This window comes from Martes martes (genome assembly GCF_963455335.1).
Source record: "Martes martes genome assembly, chromosome: 11".
Classification (NCBI taxonomy): domain Eukaryota; kingdom Metazoa; phylum Chordata; class Mammalia; order Carnivora; family Mustelidae; genus Martes; species Martes martes.
In genome coordinates, this window is record NC_137899.1 from 100,931,754 (window position 1) to 100,953,549 (window position 21,796).

General features: G+C 47.2%; 1 protein-coding gene across 1 annotated transcript in view; it reads left to right on the top strand.

Annotated features, from left to right (window-relative positions):
* The window catches only part of CNTNAP2 (contactin associated protein 2), a gene marked incomplete at both ends in the record, with an annotated part of 1,866,690 nt that overhangs the window by 1,821,752 nt on the left and 23,142 nt on the right, over positions 1-21,796 (top strand). The window contains 1 exon segment of the mRNA XM_080819035.1: positions 17,174-17,411. Coding sequence (XP_080675161.1) covers positions 17,174-17,411 — 238 coding nt within the window.

The window sequence follows — 21,796 nt, forward strand, 5'->3', positions numbered from 1 at the left end:
GTTAAGTGTATGCAGGTGGATCGAAATAATTGCTTTATTGTCATCATCCTGCTGGTTGCAGAAAATGCAAAACAAGTATCAGACAAGAAGGAAGTTGAATGCGTGGGAGGAAGACATCTCATTCACTCATGATCTGTGGAGCCCAGGTTCTAGGCACTCAAGCATGTCAAGAAACCACAAGACAAGAAGACATGTACCTTCCTTGAGAGAAGCTTCCACTCTAGTGGGGGAGAAAAACCTGTCATCACATAAATTAACAACCCGGTTCCTCCCAACTCTTCTGAAGAGGCCAAAAGGGATGTACACGTCTCATTCTGGAGAGAGTTCAAGGTCATTGGACCCGTGGGTCAGTGGGGGTCATGAGTGGACAACCAGACGTGGAGGTGGTGTCAGAGGGTGGACAGGCTCATTGATCGTTTTGAGGAGCACGTTCTTCCCATTAAGGCAGCCATTGAAGAGGAATGAAAGGATCCCCTCAGAGTTTTGGAAGCGTTCCTCCAAGGGCAAGGATGAGTATGAAATCCGGGTGTGGCGGGGAAGCAAAATGGCAGGCAGCCAGGCTGCCACGAGGACTCAGACACAAGGGAGGCAGGCTTAAATGAAAATGGGAGAGAAGGGAGTGTTTGACAGTTTGGAGATTGCCTGAGAAGGGATGACTCTTGAGTGAAGGGGGGTGGCCCACCTGTCCCTTGGCCCCCAGGAGCCTGAGGAGTCTCATGTACTTACTGGGGTGCCCCCAGGGGAGAGAGGCAGCACCTGTAGAAACTGCAGTGAGGGGCTCTGTCCTTCTGTTGAATAGAATTAACCTCCTTGGTAAGTTATGTTGGTTTCTGGATGGTCTTCTTCCCAGCATGTGATCAGGAATACATTAGAGAGCAGTTGTGGAGATGAGAGTCACGGAAGGGTTAAGATTTGTCACTGCTGGAGGCCTGATTCTGCTGCAGAATGAGAAGCAAGATAATCATCTATTTTTAAGGAGGCGCTATAAGAGTTAACGCATGTAAATTCTTCAGCACAGGGCTGGGCCCTGCGTAAGAATCTATGTTCAAGATGTCAGCCATGACTGGTACCACTTCCAGTCCGGCCGCTGATGGGGAAGGAGGAGAAAAATAGGAACTCTTCTAGGGAACCTGACACAAGGGGCAAAGCCTCCATTCTTAGATATAAATAGGGACACTTTTCAATTCAGGTGCATGTTCTGTACTGAATTTGGAGAAAGTGTTTTGTCTTTGGATGGAGAATCTGGACATTCTGCTCTTATATCAAGAGTGACTTGCTTCTTTGTCTGTGTGTCACTCACCTGTGGGTCTTTGTCCAGACCCAGAAATTACAGGTCTGGGCAGGTGAACTACTGGACAGAGGGAACACTGAAGTATAAGTAACCTTCCTACGGTTTCCTTTGAGGGGAGTCTGTCCTTTCTCCTGGAAGGCTCTCTGGTAAACTCATTCACCAAGACAGGTTCAATGTATTCAACTTCCAGGGATATTTCCTGGGGTCTCGCATTGTCTTTTTTGCCACATGAATTTTAACAGGGAGCAAGGTAAAGAGAGGAGAGTTCTAGAATCCTGCTCTAAACTGCGCGCAGAGATAATGCGTCTCACCGCCGCGGGACACACAAGAAATCTACTCAGTTGTTGGTCTTAAACGTTTAGGAGACTTGGATGCAGCTGTACCATCTTTAGATTCATCGTTATTTGAGGTGATTTGTATTTGATCCTTAACTGAGGACTTTCCTCTAAATGTGAAAAATACAATAAAATGTCTTAGCAAAGGGAATCTTTAGAAACAGTGATGTGTGTGTGTTTCAGTAGTTTCTAGAAAAGCCCTTAGGACTCCTGTGGTGTCTGGGTGGCTCAGTCGGTTGAGCATCTGACTCTTGGTTTTGGCTCAGGTCATGATCTCAGGGTCGTGAGATCGAGCCCTGCATCAGGCTCCACACTCGGCATGGAGTCTGAGTTTCTCTGCCTCTGCTCCTCCCCCTCTACCTTACCCTCACTCACACTCGCTCCCTAATTAATTAATTAATTAATTAAAAAGAACCCTTCGGACTGCTTTATAGAAGCACCAAGTCCTGTGGTTTTTTAGCAGCCGTGGGCTGGCCAGACTGGGGAGGAAGGAGACCCACGCTGACCCTGAGACACGAGGATGAGCTGAACTACGCGTAGTGAGAACAGTACAAGTCAGGGCTCCGAGCCGGCCGCTCTGACTTAAACACACAGATGCCAAACCTCATCCACACCAAGGTCATTGTCTCTCACTCAAATTCACTGTTCTGGGCCTGCAAACTCTTCAGAAGGTATAGAGAAAAGTTGGGAGAAGGAAGAAGGAGGAGGAGAAGGTACTCAGAGGCCACCAAGCCTTGGGGCAAAGAGAGCAGCCAGAAGGAGGAGAATGAGCTTCTCCACACCAGCAGGTGAGAGACACAGCCCAGCCCCACCCACAGCCCAGAGGCACCTCGCTTGAGGTCACAAAGGGAGATGCCCAGGAACAGGAGACAGAGCAACAGGCCTGTCCAGTTATTGGATCAACTTCTCTGTAAGACTTCTCAACCCGGAAGACACAAACACCTCGGATTCTGTGTCAAAGCGTTTCGATGCTGCCCTGGACATGGCAGTGTGGGAGCCCCCAACTTACAGAAGTGACCCTGGAAAAGCCCAGAATGATCCTTTCTTCTGTCACCAATTTCATGGAGAAAGCGTTATTTTCATTAGTTTGTCAAGGGCTAAAATTGTATGAACTAGTAAGTTCAGATAAGTGCAGAGATGCGTTGTTTTCATTTTCCGTAGCTGACCCCATCGGATCTGAGGCTCCCCATCCTGTGTTCTTGGCTTCCACTGGGCAGAGTTCAGCTTGCGCTGAAGGTTAACAAAGTATCTCATATTAGAAGTGTTTCTTTTAGGTTAACTCTCCTATCAGGGGCAGATGCTCCTTATCTCCCCCCCAGTCTCATTGCAAGGGGCCTGGGGTGACACACAGGAGACCATCTTAGTTCCTATGACTGCCGTGACAAACACCACAAACCGTGTGGCCTAAAAAAAAAAAAAAAAGAAAGGAAGAAATGTGTTATCTCCTGATTCTGGAGACCAGAAGTCTGAAATCAAGGGGTCAACAGGGTTGCTTCTGTCCTGGGAACTCAGAGAGAGAGAATCTGGCTTCTGGCTTCTGGCAGTTGCTGGCAGTCCTTGGTGGCCCTTGGTTTGTGGCTGCAGGACTTCCGTCTCTGCCTCCGTCTTCACGTGACCTTCTCCCTGGGTGTGTCTGTGTCTCTACTCTTCTTGTAAGGACACCAGTCCTTGGTTGAGGGCCACCCTCATCACCCTAATCAAATGTGACCTCATCTGAACTTCAGGATATCTGCAAAGACCCTATTTCCAAATAAAGTCATATTCACAGGTGCCAAGGGTTGGACTTCAGCATATCTTTCTTTTGGGGGGAGCACACCTCAGCCCACAACAAGGTCCTTCCAGATCTTTGCTCTGCAGCCTAGTGCGGTCTGATCACTGCATTGACATCCGCTCAGGAGTTGAGGCGTGGGGATGTCATGCTTGGGGTTATTAAAGGTCATGGTCCACCATTTCCCTCTAGTCTTAAAGTGCCCGTGCCCGTGCTGTCAGCCACCATCTATCCAGCACCCCGGTCGTGTCCAGGCTGTGGGGCCACAGAGCTGCCTCAGCCTCATCCAACAGACGAGAGTGGCTGTCCCACCCAGAGGAAGCCTTGGTGCTCACATGCCACATCAAATACAAAGCTGCTAGCGGGAGCCTTGAAAGTCACCCGCGCAGTCTACACCTGGGCAAGTGGGATGCATCCCACTCCAGCCCTGAATTTCAACCTTTAAGGGGAAGCCAGGCCACACATACATGTGTTTCCTCAGGCCCTTTGTAGTGACTGTTCCTTCGGCCTGGAATTCTTTTCCCTCGGTAAGTACCTGACTTCCCTTGAATGTCATCTCAGCAGTGGCCTTCCCGGATTGTCTTATTCAAAATAGTATCTCCCCCACACACAATCTATCCCTTTCCCGGCTTTAATTTTCTTAGTGAAATTACATTTCAGAGCGCCAGGTTTTCCCTGAGGGACAGAACGATGTTTTGTTTACTGCTGAACTGGTTTCGAGCTCACCCTGTAGAAGGGGCTCTTTCATCTTTCACTTACTGATCATTAAGTCACGCAACAATTACTAGTACTTTCCCTCATGTTGCCAGAAAATACAATAGTGTATGACATTAAATTACAGTCCTTGAAGGTTGAAACCCTCTGTTCTTCAGTCTGAATTCCCACCACCTAGCATACAGTAGTTACTCAATAAATCCTGGTGTGAATGAACGAATGAATGAATGAAGTTTCCACGAGAAAGGGGACCTGTATAAGACTGTCATCTTGCCCAATACCAAACATTGACAAAGAATTGTACAAATGGTAGAGAGCCTCATAGCAAAAGAAATGTCATCTTTTGAAGAAGATAACTTTGGTTATTAGAATGGTTCACAGATTTTAAAATACTGGAGAAGATAAAGATGACTTTGAGGAGAGAGAGAACATCAAGTGGTTTGTGATTTGTGGTTGCTCCTGCCAAAAGGCAGCCGTGTTCTGGGGTAGCATTTTTTTTTTTTAACTCCAACTTTAGAAACAGAGGCAAATGACCAAAAAAAAGGTAACCTCAGACCCTTACTCAAAAATGAAGAACCCAGGGTTACCTCATAGCTCTCTCCCCAGCACGGTACAACTGTCCCCCGTTGAGCCCCAAGCCGTCTGAAGAGTCCTCAGACATGTTTTTCAGTCCACATGTCCATTAGGGCCAGTAGCCACACTTCCCAGGCCCATGGTGCTTTTAGAGACCCCTGAAAGTGTTTTCGATTCTTTCAAAATTAGAAGAAAAAAATTAACTTTGAGGTAGAAGGAAATGTTTTAATATACTAATATATTCATCTTAAACCAACAAAGTCCTGAAATATCACGTTTGGCTTTTTTTTTTTTTTTAAGATTTATTTATTTGAGGGAGAGAGAATCCCAAGCAGACTCCACACCGAGCACAGAGCCCAACACAGGGTTTGATCCCATGACCCTGAGATCATGGCCTTAGCTGAAACCAAGAGTCGGACACTTAACCGACTGTGACACTCAGGTGCCCCTGGCTTTTTTTTTTTTTTAAATAAAGGAAGGGGTCCTTGGAGGCCAGAGGGCTGAGGCGTCATGAGAGCCATCGCATGGCCCTGCCATTGGGTCTCCTGTGTGTCAGCATTCTAGACAGATCCGAGGTCAGAAATACTGAAATGCGTTTATGACAAAAGAGTTAGTTTAGAACAAAACAATCTTCTCCACGCAGATTCCTCTTCCGGGGTGGCTCAATTCACAATAACCTATTTTAGCAGAGAAGAGAGATTAATGCCGTTGCCCAATAAAATATTTTAAGCCCTCCTCCTCTCCGAAACAAAGCCCGCAACACGAGAGCAAGAGAACATGACTACCAGGGCTGAGAAAATGCATTTTCTTCAAGGTGCCGCAGCCATTCTAATTTGCACCTTCTGAGCGGAGACAGAAGTGCTCGACGCGTACCGGCAGCTAGAAGAGTAGAGCTAATAACAGGCCTGGCGAAGGCACCCAGCTGGGAAAATAAGCATTTGGCTCACAGTCAGAGCTGGAAAGGAAGGCCCCCAAGCAAACCCAGTGGAAAGCGTCCCTTGTCCTTTGTTGAAAGGAAAACGAAAATCAAGCGACCTCGAAACCCCGTCTGAGTCAGAGAAGTCACTTGATTTAGGTAAATGAGAGACAGATTCGTTTGACTCTCAGCATCTTCTCTATTTTGAATAGCTCAGACCAGGGCCATTGGGAGTAATTAGCAATTCACAAGAAGGGAGATCTTCAGGGGCAGCGGCCTGGGTGAGGCTGGGGTAGGACATGTAGTTTCCAGAGCGGTGGTCAACTGCTGTACACGCCATTTATTGCTGCCTCGTTCTCAGTGTCCTGAACTGAGCACCTGTCTGGGCTTGTTCTGACCGCTAGAGGAGGCGGTCTCAGAAACCACCTTCTGGATTAGCATCTAGACATCATCCTTTCTTTGATTCAGCCACAGCTCACTCTTAACTCCTAAGTCCTTTGTAATTAATTAGAATATCCGAGTCCAGTGTGGGCTGGGGTGGGACAGGGGAGGAAGGGGTGCGTGCTTCCATTGGGAGTATCCCCTACAGCTTTATAATGAAAGTGGGGGGGGGGTGTTACTTCCAACTATAGTAATTGGATTTTTGTGTCTGCTGTACTTTTCTGGTTAGATCCAGGCTATCATTTCAGCCTCTCAGAGCCCCTTAGGCTCATGACCCTGTGATCTCACGTATGACCACCCTTTCCCCTAAATGCCACATGACTCATCGGTCAATGGGCCAATGATATCCTTATCTAGATAAATTAATACAATGTCAGCTTAGAATCATACCATGACAATTCTCCTCTGAAGCCAGTTTCTACCCATTGATCAACTCCCACCCACAGTTCATCTTGTTATAAATCCACCTTCAAAATACTCTTACTTTCCTGAACCCACACATACCTGTCTTGACCATGAAAATGTCATGGGAGACAATAAAATGCTTTGCTACAAGATAGGTAGCCTTTGTCAGAGTTCCTCCAACCGAGTAGGCCATTACTCCAGTCTAGAAATAAAGACATTGGTTTCAGAGACACAGCAGAGAAGAAGGTGTTGGGGGAAGAAGCACACTGCTGTGTCCACAGGCCTCCGGGTCCACACGTGGACTCCACTCCAGGGCAGGTATAGTCACAACATTCGGACTCCTGTGAGAATCTACCCCAGTTTCTGGTTCAGCCTCCACACATCCACTGGGCTTGGTCTTCCCTTTTTTTTTTTTTTTAAGATTTTGTTTATTAATTTATTTGAGAGAGAGAGAGAGCGCGCACACAAGCAGGGGCAGGGGCAGAGGGGGGAGAGGAAAAGAGAGAATGTCCCAAGCGGACTCTGCCGAGCATAGAGCTTGGCGCAGGGCTCGATACCAGGACCTCCAAGATCATGACCTGTGCTAAAACCAAGAGTCAAATGCTCAATGGACTGAGCCATCCCGGCGCCCCAGGTTTGTCATCTGAAGGTCATCTCATCTGTCAGAGTCTCAAGATTTGAATTCTTTCCTATGTTAATTATGTGACCTGGAGAGCCAATGGAGGGAGAGCTCCCCTCCACCCTGTCTGCCCCCCCCGCCCCCCCACCTCAGTACATTTTCTGGCAAAAGCTCTCCTCTTTCTGTGTGTGTGTGACAGGTCTCATTGCCCTGGGAAAACCATTGCCTTCAACCCCTACCTCCATGTCCATTTTCTAACGCTTTAATGGTCAGGCTTTCACGCGATCTTAGCCCTCAAAGGATTTTTCTTCTCTTGGGTAAGACAGCTTTAGACGCCCCCTGGGGTAGAAACTACAATACAAGTGAGAACAAAGGAATATTTTACTGAATCATTCTATTTGACCTAATCTGGAAATACAAAAATTCGCTAACACGCTTTTCCTAGCCTCTGCTTCTGTTGTTGGTGACAGAGGAAGTCCGCTCCCTCCCCTCCTCCTTTCCCATTGCCCCCAGCCCCCCTGCTGCCCAGGGAGTGGCCTCACAGGACCCCGACCTAGTTGGCTGGAACACTCTGCAGTGGTTTAGAGAGGCAGTAAGGAAAAACTTAAAAGCTAAAACTCACTCTCCTTATGGTTTTGGCTACAGTGTAATAGGGCTTTCCAAAACCTTAAAAAAAAAAATGTTTTAGCAGAGGCAGAGCACACACAGAAGAAATTATTTTTCAGTTTGGTAATTTTGTACATAGGATTCTATTTCTGCTGCCAACAAGTTAAAATGCAAAAGCAAACGTGGAATAAAACCCAGTGAATAAGAGGCAGGTCTGTTCATTTCCAACTTGTGGGAAATGCATTAGTGTTCTGTTCTCCAGTGGCAAAGAGCTAGGACACTTAGCTGATATTTACTAATTTTGTGAGAGGTAAAATCAGACCTGCCTTTCTAATGAAGTCAACCACAGCACCCAACATGGTTTGACTGACAGGAACGTCCAGTTTTCTGAAAGGTCTTGTTACTGTCAGCAAAACCTGTTATTCTTAGCCCTGGAAAATCACGCTGTGCGGCAGGGCACCACAGGCTGCAGAAAGGGGGCACCAGGCTTTCTGTCTCGTGTCTGACAACTTGAAGCATTCAGAAGGTGGAAAATTTATCTTTCAGATGTGTGTGTTCTGCGTGATGCCAAATGTCGGGTGTTTTTGGAAACAGCTCAGGGATCCTGTCTTCCCTTTGTATCGTAATCACACTGCGCTATACTACCCAGCAAGTTTGTAGTTCCCAGACTAGATTTTAAGATAGGGAATGACAGTTCCAACCTATATATACATTCCCCCAAAGTTCAGGGACTGTAATAAGATTCTACAAATAAAAACGTAACACTTCATCATTTTGCAAAATAACGTAGGCTAACGTCTTCACGTTAAGACATTTCTTTTTATTATTATTGCTGAGGGAGAAAATTCGATCTTGTTTTACTAATCCTTAGAAAGAGATTTGCAATGTAGGAGAAGAGGCTGCTTCTCCCCGCATATTGCCTCTTCGTAACTGAGTTAGCACGTGTCACAGGTCAAGAGCTATTTGAATTACACCTGCGGATTTTAGTCCCGCCTTCTTCTGGAAGAGAGAAAAGCATATAATAAATACAATGAAATTTCATTAGTGTCTTTCTCTCAGGGACTAATAAAATGTCATAGTACATAATTCTATACATCAGTTATGTCCATGGATTTAATTCTAGCTGTGCCCCTTTTGAAAGGCAACTGGTCAGGAAGACGTCACTGCTCAAAAAATTGAGCCCCCGAGAGCAGAGAGCTGATGCTAAACTTGGATGCCTGCATTTCAGGGCCCTGCCTAATGTTAATCATGTGATCGTGTTAAAACGGAGGAATGGGGTTTATGTGGGTTTGTGTTGCTTTTTCAGCTGAATGCTCTTGGCTTTCTTGTTGCCTTTTCTCACCCATCTTTTTTGAGTTTCTTTTGGTTGTGGTTATTTCTCATTCATCTATTCCACTGACCTGTTTAGGCTCCCGTCCATCAGACTGTAACCACACGGGGCAATTGTATCCAACGTAATTAACCTGCATTCAGCTGCGCTGTTAGTTGAGACCCGGATGCTCAGCCCTAACCTTGAGAGTCCCAGTGTAGAGGGGCCGCCCGCCCAGTCACACCCTGGTCATGTTTCCCTGTGTGTAGCGTTTGGACTACTCCCCAGTCTCATTGCGGTCTGATAGTCCAAGAATTATTTAAAACTTCACGCGGGCAGTGATTTCACACCCACGACCAACTTATTCCATTAGGTCTCATGTAACCACTACTTCACCCTCGAGGCTGGCGGAGGGTTCGTATGGTAATGACTATTCAACATTCAGTAAACAAGTGGTGTGGTAAGAGCAAGACGACTGTATTTTCAAAGACGAGTGCATTTTCAGTGGGATGGATTTCCGGGTGATAGTACTAGAAATAAATACATATATAAATATTTTAAAATCTATATAAATTAAAATCTATATAAATTTACTTATATGTAAATATAATATAAAATGTATATGAAAATATAAAGCTATATGTATTAGGTCTAGATTTGCTACTTTCCCTTCCTCTCCAAGCCACATTCTACACCTACTGAAGCTGATAAACTTTGGCCCACAGTGAACTTTGCTCTGCCTCAGTCTCTCTGGTGTTGGTTCCCATCCCACCAACCTAAGTGTGGACAACAGACTGTCCAGCGTGTGGTCACGGTTCTAGTCACACGTGTAGTCCCTGGCTGATTCCTTTGGGCAGAGGCTATGACATCTGGAGGAACACAAAGATAAGTAACATTCTGTCCTGCTCCCAGGGAAACTGAAAATCTAGGCACAAATTCAGGTTCCTGGCCCATCTGGAAGGGAAAGAGCACAGCTGGGCCCGGTAGTTCGAGCTCGGGGCAGAATCGGGGAGAAGCCATCTGGAGCTCTCGTTTTGAGAGACTGGGGATCTCTGATGTTCTAAAGTGTGGATAATCACAGGAACTAAGCATGGACAGAGGAAGAGACTAGACTTCCATGTGAGTAGAATAGAGGTGCTTAAGGCCAAAAATTAAGGGGCGCAGAGGGGCACCAATTTCCTCCGCAGCCATATTCTCCAAAGAACAGTAACTGGAGAGCCAACGGCACCATTTTTTGCCTTTTCTGTTTACATTTTTCCCATTTCCGGGGAAATGAGAGAAAGAGAGCATGCACAAGCAGGGCGAGCGGGAGAAGGAAAGGTAGGCTCCCTGCTGAGCAAGGAGCCCACTACAAGATTCCATCCCAGGACCCCAGATCATGACCTGAGCCAAAGGCAGACGCGACTGAGCCACCCAGGTGCCTCTACTTAATGTTGTTCTTGAAATGGACTCACCATTTTCACTTAAATAAATTTATGTTCACAGGAGAGCATGTTATAAGGAAATCTTGCAATACAACCATAAAATGAAATACCGGCATCACTTGCTGTAGCGATACGCGAGTGGTAAAAACACACGCCACGGGAATAGTGGGAAACTCGGTGCTGTTGTCCGCTGGAGCCATCAGGTCTGAGGTCGGCTGTTAAAAAGCGAAACGGGCAAGTGTCAGAGTGGTGAGCAAGACAGTCCAGTCCCAAACTGAGCCAACCTGATACCTTCTTTGTGACGGATTAAAAGAGAATGAGAAGAAGAAAATTTCCTCTCCCTGTGATCACATGTTATTTAATGTCCAGTCGGAGAACGACCTAGGGCCACCCCCGTGCCACCAGTAGGAATATTTCCCGAGGAGCAGAGGGAGGGAATGGACGGGGTGGCTGCCCCTCCATGATGCGGCCAGGCACAGCTGAGTCTCTGCAGAGCACAGGTGAGCTTGGGGGCAGGAACCCGGCTCTGCCATCTCCGTCCATCCCACAGATTCTTAAAAGGTGACTCCCCAGCCCCTAGCATGGTGACAGGCACCCAAGAGAGCCTTGTCAAAAGTTTTAAATTGGGTCCCACTGACATTCTAAGATCTTTTGGCTCTCTTTCATAGACAGTAAAGAATTGAAGTTTACAGGGATATCTCGTATCTTGATAGGAATTTCTAAGACGTACAAAACAAAACAAAAAATCAGCTGATGGATAAATCCCATGGGTGGCACAAGAAGAGTATCCCAGTGAGCTTAAATAGTCTCTAAGGTAAATGAGAAATCTCTGTTGAGGGCTTCTGGATTCCAGCGGTGCTCAAGCGTGTGCACGGGGCCCCAGCAAGGATATGTGATCGGGGGCTCGCGGGGGGGGGCGGCCAGGGGTGGCTTGTCCGGTGCCCCTTCTCCTCTCCCGTCTCACAGCACTTATGCCTGGCAGTTGGTATTCAGCAGCGAAAAGCCGGAGCCAGAAAGCCTGCTAGTGCGCTGCAAATGCATTCACAGCCTCCTGAAAAGTATCATCCTTCGCATTTCATTGTAAGGTTGCACCTGGAATTGTATCATATTTTAAGTGGGCGATTTGCTGTGACCCACATCATTGTGAAGGTAAGGTATTAAAGTACTAAGGACAGCTTAGAATTTAATTTCAGAAGCGATTGTACTGCATTTCTAAAACTGGCTTTCTTCGGAGCAGGTCTCCCCCTGCATGACACCTCAGCCAAGACGTCTCTAAGCAGAAAGTAGTTTCTTACAGCAAATTGTGCTGCAATATATTATTTCAGTCCAAAAGCCATTCAGTTAATTTTACAGATTAACTCAGTGTACCTGGAATGAGCTCCAAGACACTAAAGCAAGAGCGATACTATCGTGGGTGAATGTGCCTACGAGGGACGGATGTCCAGACGGGCATCGACAGAACTTGCTGGTGCTTTCACTGAGGCTGCCAAAGCCGGGACATCAGTTCCTGGCATCTTTTAAAACTTTATTACTGTCTGAGTCACTAATGACACATGGTCTTAAAGCAGTCTCTAGGGGCACCTGGGTGGCTCAGGTGGTTAAGCAACTGCCTTCGGCTCAGGTCATGATCTCTAGGTCCTGGGATCGAGCCCCAGGTCCTGCTCAGCGGAAAGCTGCTCCTCCTTCTCCGTCTGCCCCTCCCCCTGCTTGTGCTCTCTCTGCTTCTCTCTCAAATGAATAAATAAAATCTTTAAAAAAAAAAAAAAAAGGCAGTCTCTAATAGCCATTAAAAAAGATTTTTTTAACCTCACTATGACATTTCTATAGAGTCCCTGAATGGAAATGCAAAAATCCAAGTGAACATAAAATCAACATAATATAGTCTGGTTTTTGAGAGAGAAATGAGAATAAAACACTTGACTTCTCTGCTTTTTCCCATGAAACATAAGTACTCATTTATTAGCAAAGCCTTAACTTCTCTATGCCTCAGTTTTCTCATCTGGGAAGTGGGGATAATCCTGTCTTGCTCCAAGGGTGGCTGGGAGGCTTCATGACATACCACATGTACTAAACACAGTACCTCGCCCGTAGAACAGCTCTTCATGCTATGATCCCATGGCTCAGACTTGGAACCATCTGGACCTCAAGAATCGAGAGCATTTATTGCAGTCTCCACCCCGCCAGGGACTAGGTCTCAGCCAACATCAACTAGATTTGGAGCACCACCTGGATATGAAAATGTTGTCCCACTCTCCTGGGCATCAGAACTCTTGTTTCTGTGACCCATTGCCTTTTAAGAAAACAACAACAGTTCAAACACTGGGGATTTTCCCCAATAGAGAGAAAACACAGGAAGGGGGGAAGCCGAAGAAGAGAATGAGCCGAGCGTAGGTGTCCTGAAGAGGGGGAAAAGCACCAGAAGTTCACCCCCAGGGCTGCTGCTTGCTGCCCAGCCCCCAGCCCTTGCCCACCCAGCTGACATGTCTACCAGTGCTCACAGCCTCCTCAGACCTGAGCCTGGGGACCCCTCCTCCTTCCCACCATCTGAACCCCCTTCCTAGGGCCCACCTCTAGCCATCTGCCTTGCGTCTGTCATCTCAGAGGAAGACATTCAGAAAAGGACACGTCTTTAAGAAACGGGGACCCCCCCCATTAAACTGGGGACCCTCAGATAGATATGGCTTTGAAACTGTTCATCTTCTGTGTGTGATAGGGAAGCTTGCCCCACGTAAAGGTCAGAAAGCCATGTGCCTGTCTTAGCTCAGGGAGATTGCAGGGGCCGGAGGGGGTGGGGGGTTGGATGGGGGGGAGCTCAGGTGACCACTTGCACAGAGCAGGTGCTATGCTGCCACTAGAATTATCTTTCTCACACTGTTTCCATCACAGTCCTCTGAAGCTGCAACATCTTTCAGTTTCCTCCTTAAATACAAACATCTTAACGTGGCATTCAAGGCTCTTCCCAATCTGGCCCTGAGCTCTGACCCCATCAGACTCCCACCAGCCCCAGAACATAACTGACCTCATAACAAACTCAACCTGGGGTTCTCTTTCCTTTTATTCTCAAGACCTAGTTCTACACGACCTAAATATTGGTAAAGAGGCGGAGAAGTTGGTGGGAATGGAGACGGGTCCAGCCACTATGGAAAACCATGTGGAATATTCCCCCCCACCCCCAAAATTAAACTTAGAAAGACCGTGTGATTCAGTCTCATTCCCGGGTGTGTATAGACCCGAAAGAGCTGAAATCGGGATCTCGAAGAGAGATGTGCCCTCCATGTTCATTGCAGCGTGATTCACGACCGCAAAAACTTGCAAACAAGCTGAACGTCCATCCACATGATGGAGAATTACTCTTCAGAAGAAGGGACTCCTGCCACGTGCTGCAGCCTGGATGACCTCCGAGGACATGATGCCGAGCGAAATGAGCCGGATGCGGAAGAACTACATGGTCCCACTTACATCAGGAATGGAAACTAGTCGAACTCACAGAAGCAGAGAGTAGAACCGCGGCTGCCAGGGCTGCCGGATGCGGTCGGAGGACACAGTTTTCGCTTCGGCCAGTGGAGTATTAGAGATCTGCTACACAGCCCTGTGCCTTGAATTAGCGATATTGTATCACATGCTTAATCATTGTGTTAGGATGGTAGATTATATGCTAAAAGTGTCCTTACCACCGAACAAAACAGAACAACAACAACAAAAAAAACCCACCTCTCCTAAGCTGCTCTCCAGAACCCCACAAACTTGCTCCCCAGGTTTACCATAGATTTTGATCATCTCACTGAATACATGGTTTGTCTCTCAGCTCGGAAAAATCACAGTGCTCCAGAGGCTCTAGCACCCGTCGGCCCGGCCTCACTAGCCAAGGGGTGGAAACCGTAAGCCCCAGTTTCCCCATACATTCCATAGGGATAGTAACGCTCCCTTTTCTGTAGGGTTGTTCTGGGTACTAAATGTCTAATTTGTATAAAGCATCTATTTTTAAAGTTTCAGTAAACGTTAACTCTTGTCATTGTACAACGTTTGTACTTGGTTGTTCGCAAGCTTGTTTCCCCAGCTAGGCTGTGAGCTACTGCAGGTAAATTTCTGTATTTATCCCCATCTTCCTGCTACTGCTGCCAGGCAGTGAGTACATGCATTGAATTGAATTGAATTGAATTGAATTGAATTGAATTGATTGAATTGTAGTGAACTGAGCTGAGTTGAAGTCCCACCAGATGGCAGTAGCTCCCAGCCCCAAAATTCTTCCCGAGCCCTACTCCAAGGCTGGACAGGCTAAAAAGAATTCTCCATTTATGGACGAGAAGCAGTCGATGGAGCGGAGGTTGTTCCCAGTCTCCTGACCCCAAGAAGCCACTTGTTTGGGTGCCTCGAGCACAGATGTGAGCCAGATGGGAACTTGGGAAAGCCAGGAGCTGAGGTCTCCCTTCCCACCCTGGCAACAAAGAGTTCACCCTGAGTCTCCGGGGACGGAGCACCCTGAAGTGTTTCAAAGGAAGGCAGATCACCGGAAGGAGGGGACAGAAACCAACTATACCAACTCTTTGCATGGAAGGCAGGTTGGTGAACCAAGAACGAGGATGCCGGTAAGAGACCAGGAAACAAAGAACGAATCATTGACTTGTATTCATTCCTTCAGTGAATCAGTGAATTCATTCATTCAATAATCCTGCCATTATTGAAGAGGAAGAGGAGGAGGAAGAGGAGAGCAGCCAGCGAGGAGTCAGTGGGGCCAAGGCCTCTTCCTGGCCATCAAGGAGACATTGTGACTGTGGGATGTTTTGTGCCGTCACAAGTGCATTCTGCGTCCCCACCCTAATTGGACCGTGCTCTAGCTCAAGGTCACAGACTGAAATTTACTAAGGGAGAAAACTATGGAGAATGTTTAATTAAAATTTCTTTCTGTACTTGGCTGAGTAAGCCCCGGTTGGAATCCCCAGCATTACCATCCCCTGCTGCCCGTCTCTTTTGTTCGCCAAAATTCACATCAGGCTAGTACAGGTCGGTCACTGAACTGATTCTTTACTATGATGAATAATTAACACATCCACTTCTGCCCCCAAGGCCTGAAAGCTCCCTTCTCTACTGATTTATTCTTTCCTTGATGGGGAGTAAATTTTGATAGGAATACTTCACCTGAGTTCATTCCCCAAGTAAGAAACATCATCTGCTTGAATTTCAAATTTTAAAGTAGGTAGCCTTCTGTTTCCCAAAGTCTGTGTTTTTCACAGTTCAAGTGGAAGGGTAAATATCTCACATCCTTGTCTTTGGCTTTTTTTTTTAAAGATTTTATTTATTTATTAGAGAGAGCGAGAGAGAGAGAGAGAGAAAGAGCACAAGTGGGGAGGGGGGAGGCAGAGCGAGAGGGAGAAGCAGACTCCCTGCTGAGCAGGGAGCCCAACACAGGGCTCATTCCTGGACCCTGGGGTCATGAAATGAGTTGAAGGCAGATGCTTAACTGACTGAGTCACCCAGGTTCCCCTTGTCCTTGGTGTTTGTTTGGTTGTTTTTTTTTTTTTTTTTAAGATTTTATTTATACAGGGGCGCCTTGGTGGCTCAGTGTGTTAAAGCCTCTGCCTTCGGCTCGGGTCATGATCCCAGGATCTTGGGATCGAGCCCCACATCGGGCTCTCTGCTCAGCAGGGAGCCTGCCTCCCCCACTCTCTCTCTGCCTACGTGTCTGCCTACTTGTGACTTCTGTCTGTCAAATAAATAAAATCTGTTTAAAAAAAAAGATTTTATTTATCCATTTGACAGAGGGAGATCACAAGTAGGCAGAGAGGCAGGCAGAGAGAGAGGGGGAAGCAGGCTCCCCGCTGAGCAGAGAGCCCAATGCAGGACTTAATCCCAGGACCCTGAGACCATGACCCTAGCCAAAGGCAGAGGCTTAACCCACTAAGCCACCCAGGCGCCCTGTCCTTGGTTATAAAAGACAGTCATCATGTCAGAAGACAGTCATCATTGGCATCATCTCCCGTCCAGAACACAGGTTGCCGTGCTTTTCTCTGAAGGGCCATTTGCTGCAGGATCAGTGCCTGTGCCCCCGGTTCTCATTAATTCTATTAATTGAAACAGTGCATTAGCGATGCCTCTATTCAGATCCCTCAGATCTGAATGTTAGTTCAGGAAGATGTCGCACTCACAGACTGGGGGGAGGCAGCGATTCTTACGTGCGCAGGTGTATTTGCGATTGAGTTGGGACAGTTTCCTGACTTCCAGAACATCCAGCAGATCCTAGCTGGGATTCTGCAAACCTCAGACTTGCGCGGGGATTGGCTGCTGAAGGAGGGAAATGCGTCGTTGTAGGCTATGGAACTCTCTTCTTTTTTTTTTTTTTAAATAAAGAATTCTAAAGAAGACAGTAAGAATGAGGTACAAAACGGAACCATAATTTGCCAGGAGGGGCCCTTGTGCAATATGCGTAAGAGGGAAAAGAGAAGGAGAAAGATCAATCTGAAGCCGGTGAATGTGGTTGGTTTCAACAATACCGCGGGTGTTGGGAAGGTCTTTGTAAGTGTGCGTTTTGCTTTAACAAATAGAGTCGTATTCTCCTCACCCTACACGTTCTCTATAACACAGAGGTCCGTTTGCAGCAAAGTCTCCAGCCCTCAGCCTTATCGAGTCGTTAATATTTCATCTGAGAGAACAGAACATCTTAAACTGAAACCTGGAGTGAGAGTTAGAACCAGGCGTTCGAAGACGAGGCTATGTGACAGCCGGAATACAGAGAGTGGGAGAAAACTTCCATTCTCTCTTTTTTTATCTTTTAGAAACAGGGAAGATCGACCAAGAGATTCACAAATACAACACCCCGGGATTCACTGGGTGCCTCTCCAGGGTCCAGTTCAACCAGATTGCGCCTCTCAAGGCGGCCTTGAGGCAGACGAACGCCTCGGCCCACGTGCACATCCAGGGCGAGCTGGTGGAGTCTAACTGCGGAGCCTCCCCGCTGACCCTCTCCCCCATGTCGTCCGCCACCGACCCCTGGCACCTAGATCACTTGGATTCAGGTAAGGCCGTGTTGGCCAGGTTCCTTTATTTCTTTAAACCTCAGTTTCATCATCTGTAAAATGGGCTTAGCAACAGGACGGGTAAGGGTGTTAGGCTTTTGGAGGACTAAGGGCACGAGGGAACGCGTGAGCCCAGGAGTGCTCAGCATGTACCACATGCTCAAAAGTTACAACTGTCAGCCTGGCTCGGAGCCGGAAGGACATAAGGCAAAGGTAAGGAACAAGGAAACCGCTGACTCTTCCTCGTTTAAGCAAAATTAGGAGATGCCTAAGTGGATGTCTGTGATGTGACTTTGGGACAACCTGGACCATCACTTGTTCGCTGTTGCCCTTGTGACACTCGCTGCAGCCCCACATCCCAGGTCTACTGTCAGGGGAAAGGTTTTTTTGTTTGTTTGTTTGTTTAAGAGTTAATTACTTATTTGAGGGGGGGTGGGGCAGAGGGAGAGGAAGAGAGAGTCCTAAGCCAGCTCTGCGCTAAGCACAGGGTCCTATGTGAGTCTCAATCTTACAACCCAAGATCAGGACCTGAGCTGAAACCAAGACTCAGATGCTAAACCGACTGAGCCACCCAGGCGCCCAGGAAAGATGTCCCCAAAGCAACGCAGAGCTCCTTCTCCCGCCCTGTGTGTACGTGAATAATGCCATAGGCTTCCAGATTCTCCAAGGTGCATTTAAGCTTACAGGACTCTGGGGAGTCAGTCTCTCCTGCAGGTGGTAAGACATGTGATTGGAAAGCACAGGCCTACAATGAAAGGCCACGACTCTTGGCTACAAAATTAATTGGAAGCAGTTCAGTGTGCCCATGACGTGACGGAGAGCCAGCCTGACCTTGGGCCAGTTGGGGGACCTCTCCGAGCCTCTGCGTTATCACCCCTAAGGTGGAGGGTAGGGTGTGATCTCTACGTGGCCTCCAAGTCTAACAGTCCATGCGTCTCCCTGTGATGTTGCTAACGCCGACCACAGGAGGACAGCTGAGAGTCTACCTTCAGCTCAGGTCATGATCTCAGGGTCCTGGGATCGAGTCCCAAATCAGGCTCCCTGTTCAGCAGGGAATCTACTTCCTTCTCTCCCTCCGCCGCTCCCCCTGCTCGTGCATGTGCTCTCTCTCTCTCTGAAATAGATAAAATCTTTTTCTTAAAGGGGATAAGAAGACCCAGTTCCCAGAATTCTGTGTGGGATGAGGTACTAAAGGCTGTCAGCCTGGTTATAGGCAGGTAGCAAGCTTTGAAAAAGTTCAGCAGCAGTAATATTAGCGGTGTGGTTATTATGATGTTAGACGCCATGCCATGACGCTTCAATGTCCAGTCAAGGTCCCCAGTTCTCCCCCAGCCTCGCTTCTGACTCATCACAGTGCACCCTGCGGACGTCATGCATCTGATTGCATTCCACACACCGCAGCCGGTCCTCAGAGCTTATCAGCTCTGGGGCAGCTCTTGTCGTTGTAACTGCTCGCCAGGATTTGTGCTACAAAGCTTCACAAAGCTTCGAGAGACGCCCAAATTGCCCCATTGTCAGAATAGCCAATTTACAGACTAAACAGTCCTCTTTGTTCCTCACACATGCATTCCTAGAACATGATGAGGGCTGCTGTGTGCCAAGCGTACTTAGAAAGAATTCTCTTTCATGAGTGTTGTTAGGATTACACAGTGGGCTGGTTTCTCCTCATGGGCTGCCTTGAACAAAGGAAACATTCCTGATGCCGAAAGTAGAAAAGTAGGAGGGAAGATATAAGCTGAGAAAAGACATATGTCAGGGCTACGGAGGAACAGAGATTTCTCCGATGAATTACTCCAGAGGCCAGAGTGGACCGAGACAACCCGCCGTCTTTGAGAAGCGGAAGTTCTTAGGCGGGTCCAGGTACTCCCGGTGTGAGGCCGAGAGCGTGTGTGGTCTCCGTCGGCTGCCAAGAAACCAGTTTCAAAAGCCTCCAGATGCTACTCTGGGCCAATGCAAGTTCACATCCACTGGGCCTTAATTAGCAAAGTATTTGCTTTATGGTCTGAGAGATACAGTTGTAGGGCTAGACATCTGGGTTCATTTTTTTTTTTTTTTTAATCACGCTTTACACGGGACAGCTTCATTCTTGTGACTGATAGAGTGAAAATGTATGTAGGGAACATTTCTGTCATTATTCAGTGTTTTGTTTTGTTTTTTTAAGATTTTATTTATATATTTGAGAGAGAGCATGAGTGCAGGGGGAGGGGCAGAGGGAGAGGGAGAAGCGGACTCCCCACTGAGCAGGGAGCCAGAGGCAGGGCTCGATCCCAGGACCCTGAGATCATGACCTGAGCCAAAGGCAAGATGCTTAACCAACTGAGCCACCCAGGCGCCCTTCAATGTTTAAATCAAATATCTGTACCCCAGATATTACGGTTGTACTATCCCCATAAGGTCCATTTGCAGAGAATTCACACTTGATTTGGGGAGAGTCCTCACCTGGGATTGACCAGCTGCTGCATCGACCTCCTCTCCAGCCATTTCCTTATGGGGGGAATGCTTATAAAGGAGTGTGTGTGTCTGCCTCATGAACTTTAATAAAGGGACAGAAAACAGCTTATGAACTATGAGGCGGATGGCTTACTTAGATAACATGATTGGATTTTTTTTTTCTTTTAAGAAAATGAGAGAGAATGGGGGTGGAGGGCCGAACAGGGAACAGAGAAAGACCGAGATAAGGGAAGGTTACTTAATAGTGTCGGGAAGAAAGAACCTTTCCTGTATTCTCTTAGGTTCTGTTTCCAGGGGCCTGCAAATTAAACTGATAAAATGCAAGGGCACCTGGGTGGCTCAGTTGGTTAAGCATCTGACTCCGCTTTCAGCTCAGGTCATGATCTCAGGGTCATGAGATTGAGCCCCAAGTCAGGCTCCACACCCAGCTTGGGATTCTGTCTCCCTCTCTCTCACCTTCTGCCCCTCCCCCATCTTAAAAAAAAAAAAACACCCTGATAAAAGGCAGATGAACAGGGGAAAAAAAATATTCCTATGGATACAGGAGCTTACAGGAGAAGTAGCTCAATGAATGGTTAGATACTTAAATGCCTTATGTAACAGAGAAAAGGGAATGAGGAGAAAGGGCCTCTATGGGAGGAACAGAGGTTTTAAAAGAAAAAAAAAAAAAAACAGAAGCTAAGTGAGTGTAGGATAATGCTTGTTCGTGCAGCTGTGAATGGTCTTTCTGTCTTCAAGGCCATAGAAGTTTCCTGGAGAGAGCACTTATGCTTACGCTCCGTCTACTTCCTGGGAGGAGCAGTGCCCAGCAGAGAGAATGGCAGTCTCATTTCCCCAGGTTTCCACTTTGAGTCAGCCAAAGGAAGTTCCCAAAAGATTTCTTTCTGCAGCCGTTGAACCCAGATGTCCTCAGCTTAAAATCGTCTTCATACCAACTCTGGGGTTCTAAGCAGACCCCCACAGTAGCAAATGCACTCGACTCTTTGGAAGTCCTTGCTTTTCTCAAATAATCTTTCATGTGGAGACAGACTAAGAATCTTCACCATCAGACATTCAGAAACAAAACCACACATCCCACTGGGGCCTGTGAGTCAAGTTTCCTGAGGCTGAGTAGGGATCGGACAGGACAAGAATGAAGGTGAGCGCTGATGAGTCCCGCTTTGAGAAAAGGACAGTTGGAAGGAGACTGATGGATCAGGTGCCTTGGAAAGTGTGGTTCTAGAAGCTTGTTCGAAATGCAGAACCTCAGGCCCCTACCTCCGCTGCAGCGAACCAGCATCCACATTGTAGCAAGATCCGCAGGTGACTTATGTGCACTTTAAAGTAGTTCTCGATCTCTGATCACCTTTGAATTACAAGGTCAGCTTAGAAAAATCCTGATGCCTAAGCTACACTCCTGACCGATTAAGGCACAGCCCCCAGACGGGAGAAACAAGTGTTCAGAGATGTCATCCCTGCCCAGATGATTCTGGTGTGTAGTCAAGACTGAGAATCACTCATCAGATAAGATAGAAGCTTCCTAACAGCCCCCTTGGTAAGCCCTTTGAAGTAAGGTTACCAGAAGATAAGAAAATTAAATAGCCAAATAACAGAAAAAACAAAAACAACAACAACAACAACAAAAACCATTTTGCCTTTACATGGCAAAATCACAAATTAAAAGGCGGTAGCAATAAGCTTACAAAAGGCTGGGCTCCTCTGACCATTTATTCTGTTAGGAAGCTCACCCACATAGAGAAGTTTTATCTAAACTTGAGCCAGTTGGCTGCTTAAAACTAGAGAAACAGACTGAAAACAAACATGAAATCCACAGTGTGGGGCCAGACTTGGGAGCTCTCAGGAAAAGGCATCCTTATAGAAGTGGTTGCACCCAGGAAGGAGCCTCCGTTTGTGGAGCGTGCCAAATTGTTTTCCCATTTTTTGAATGAGCTGCA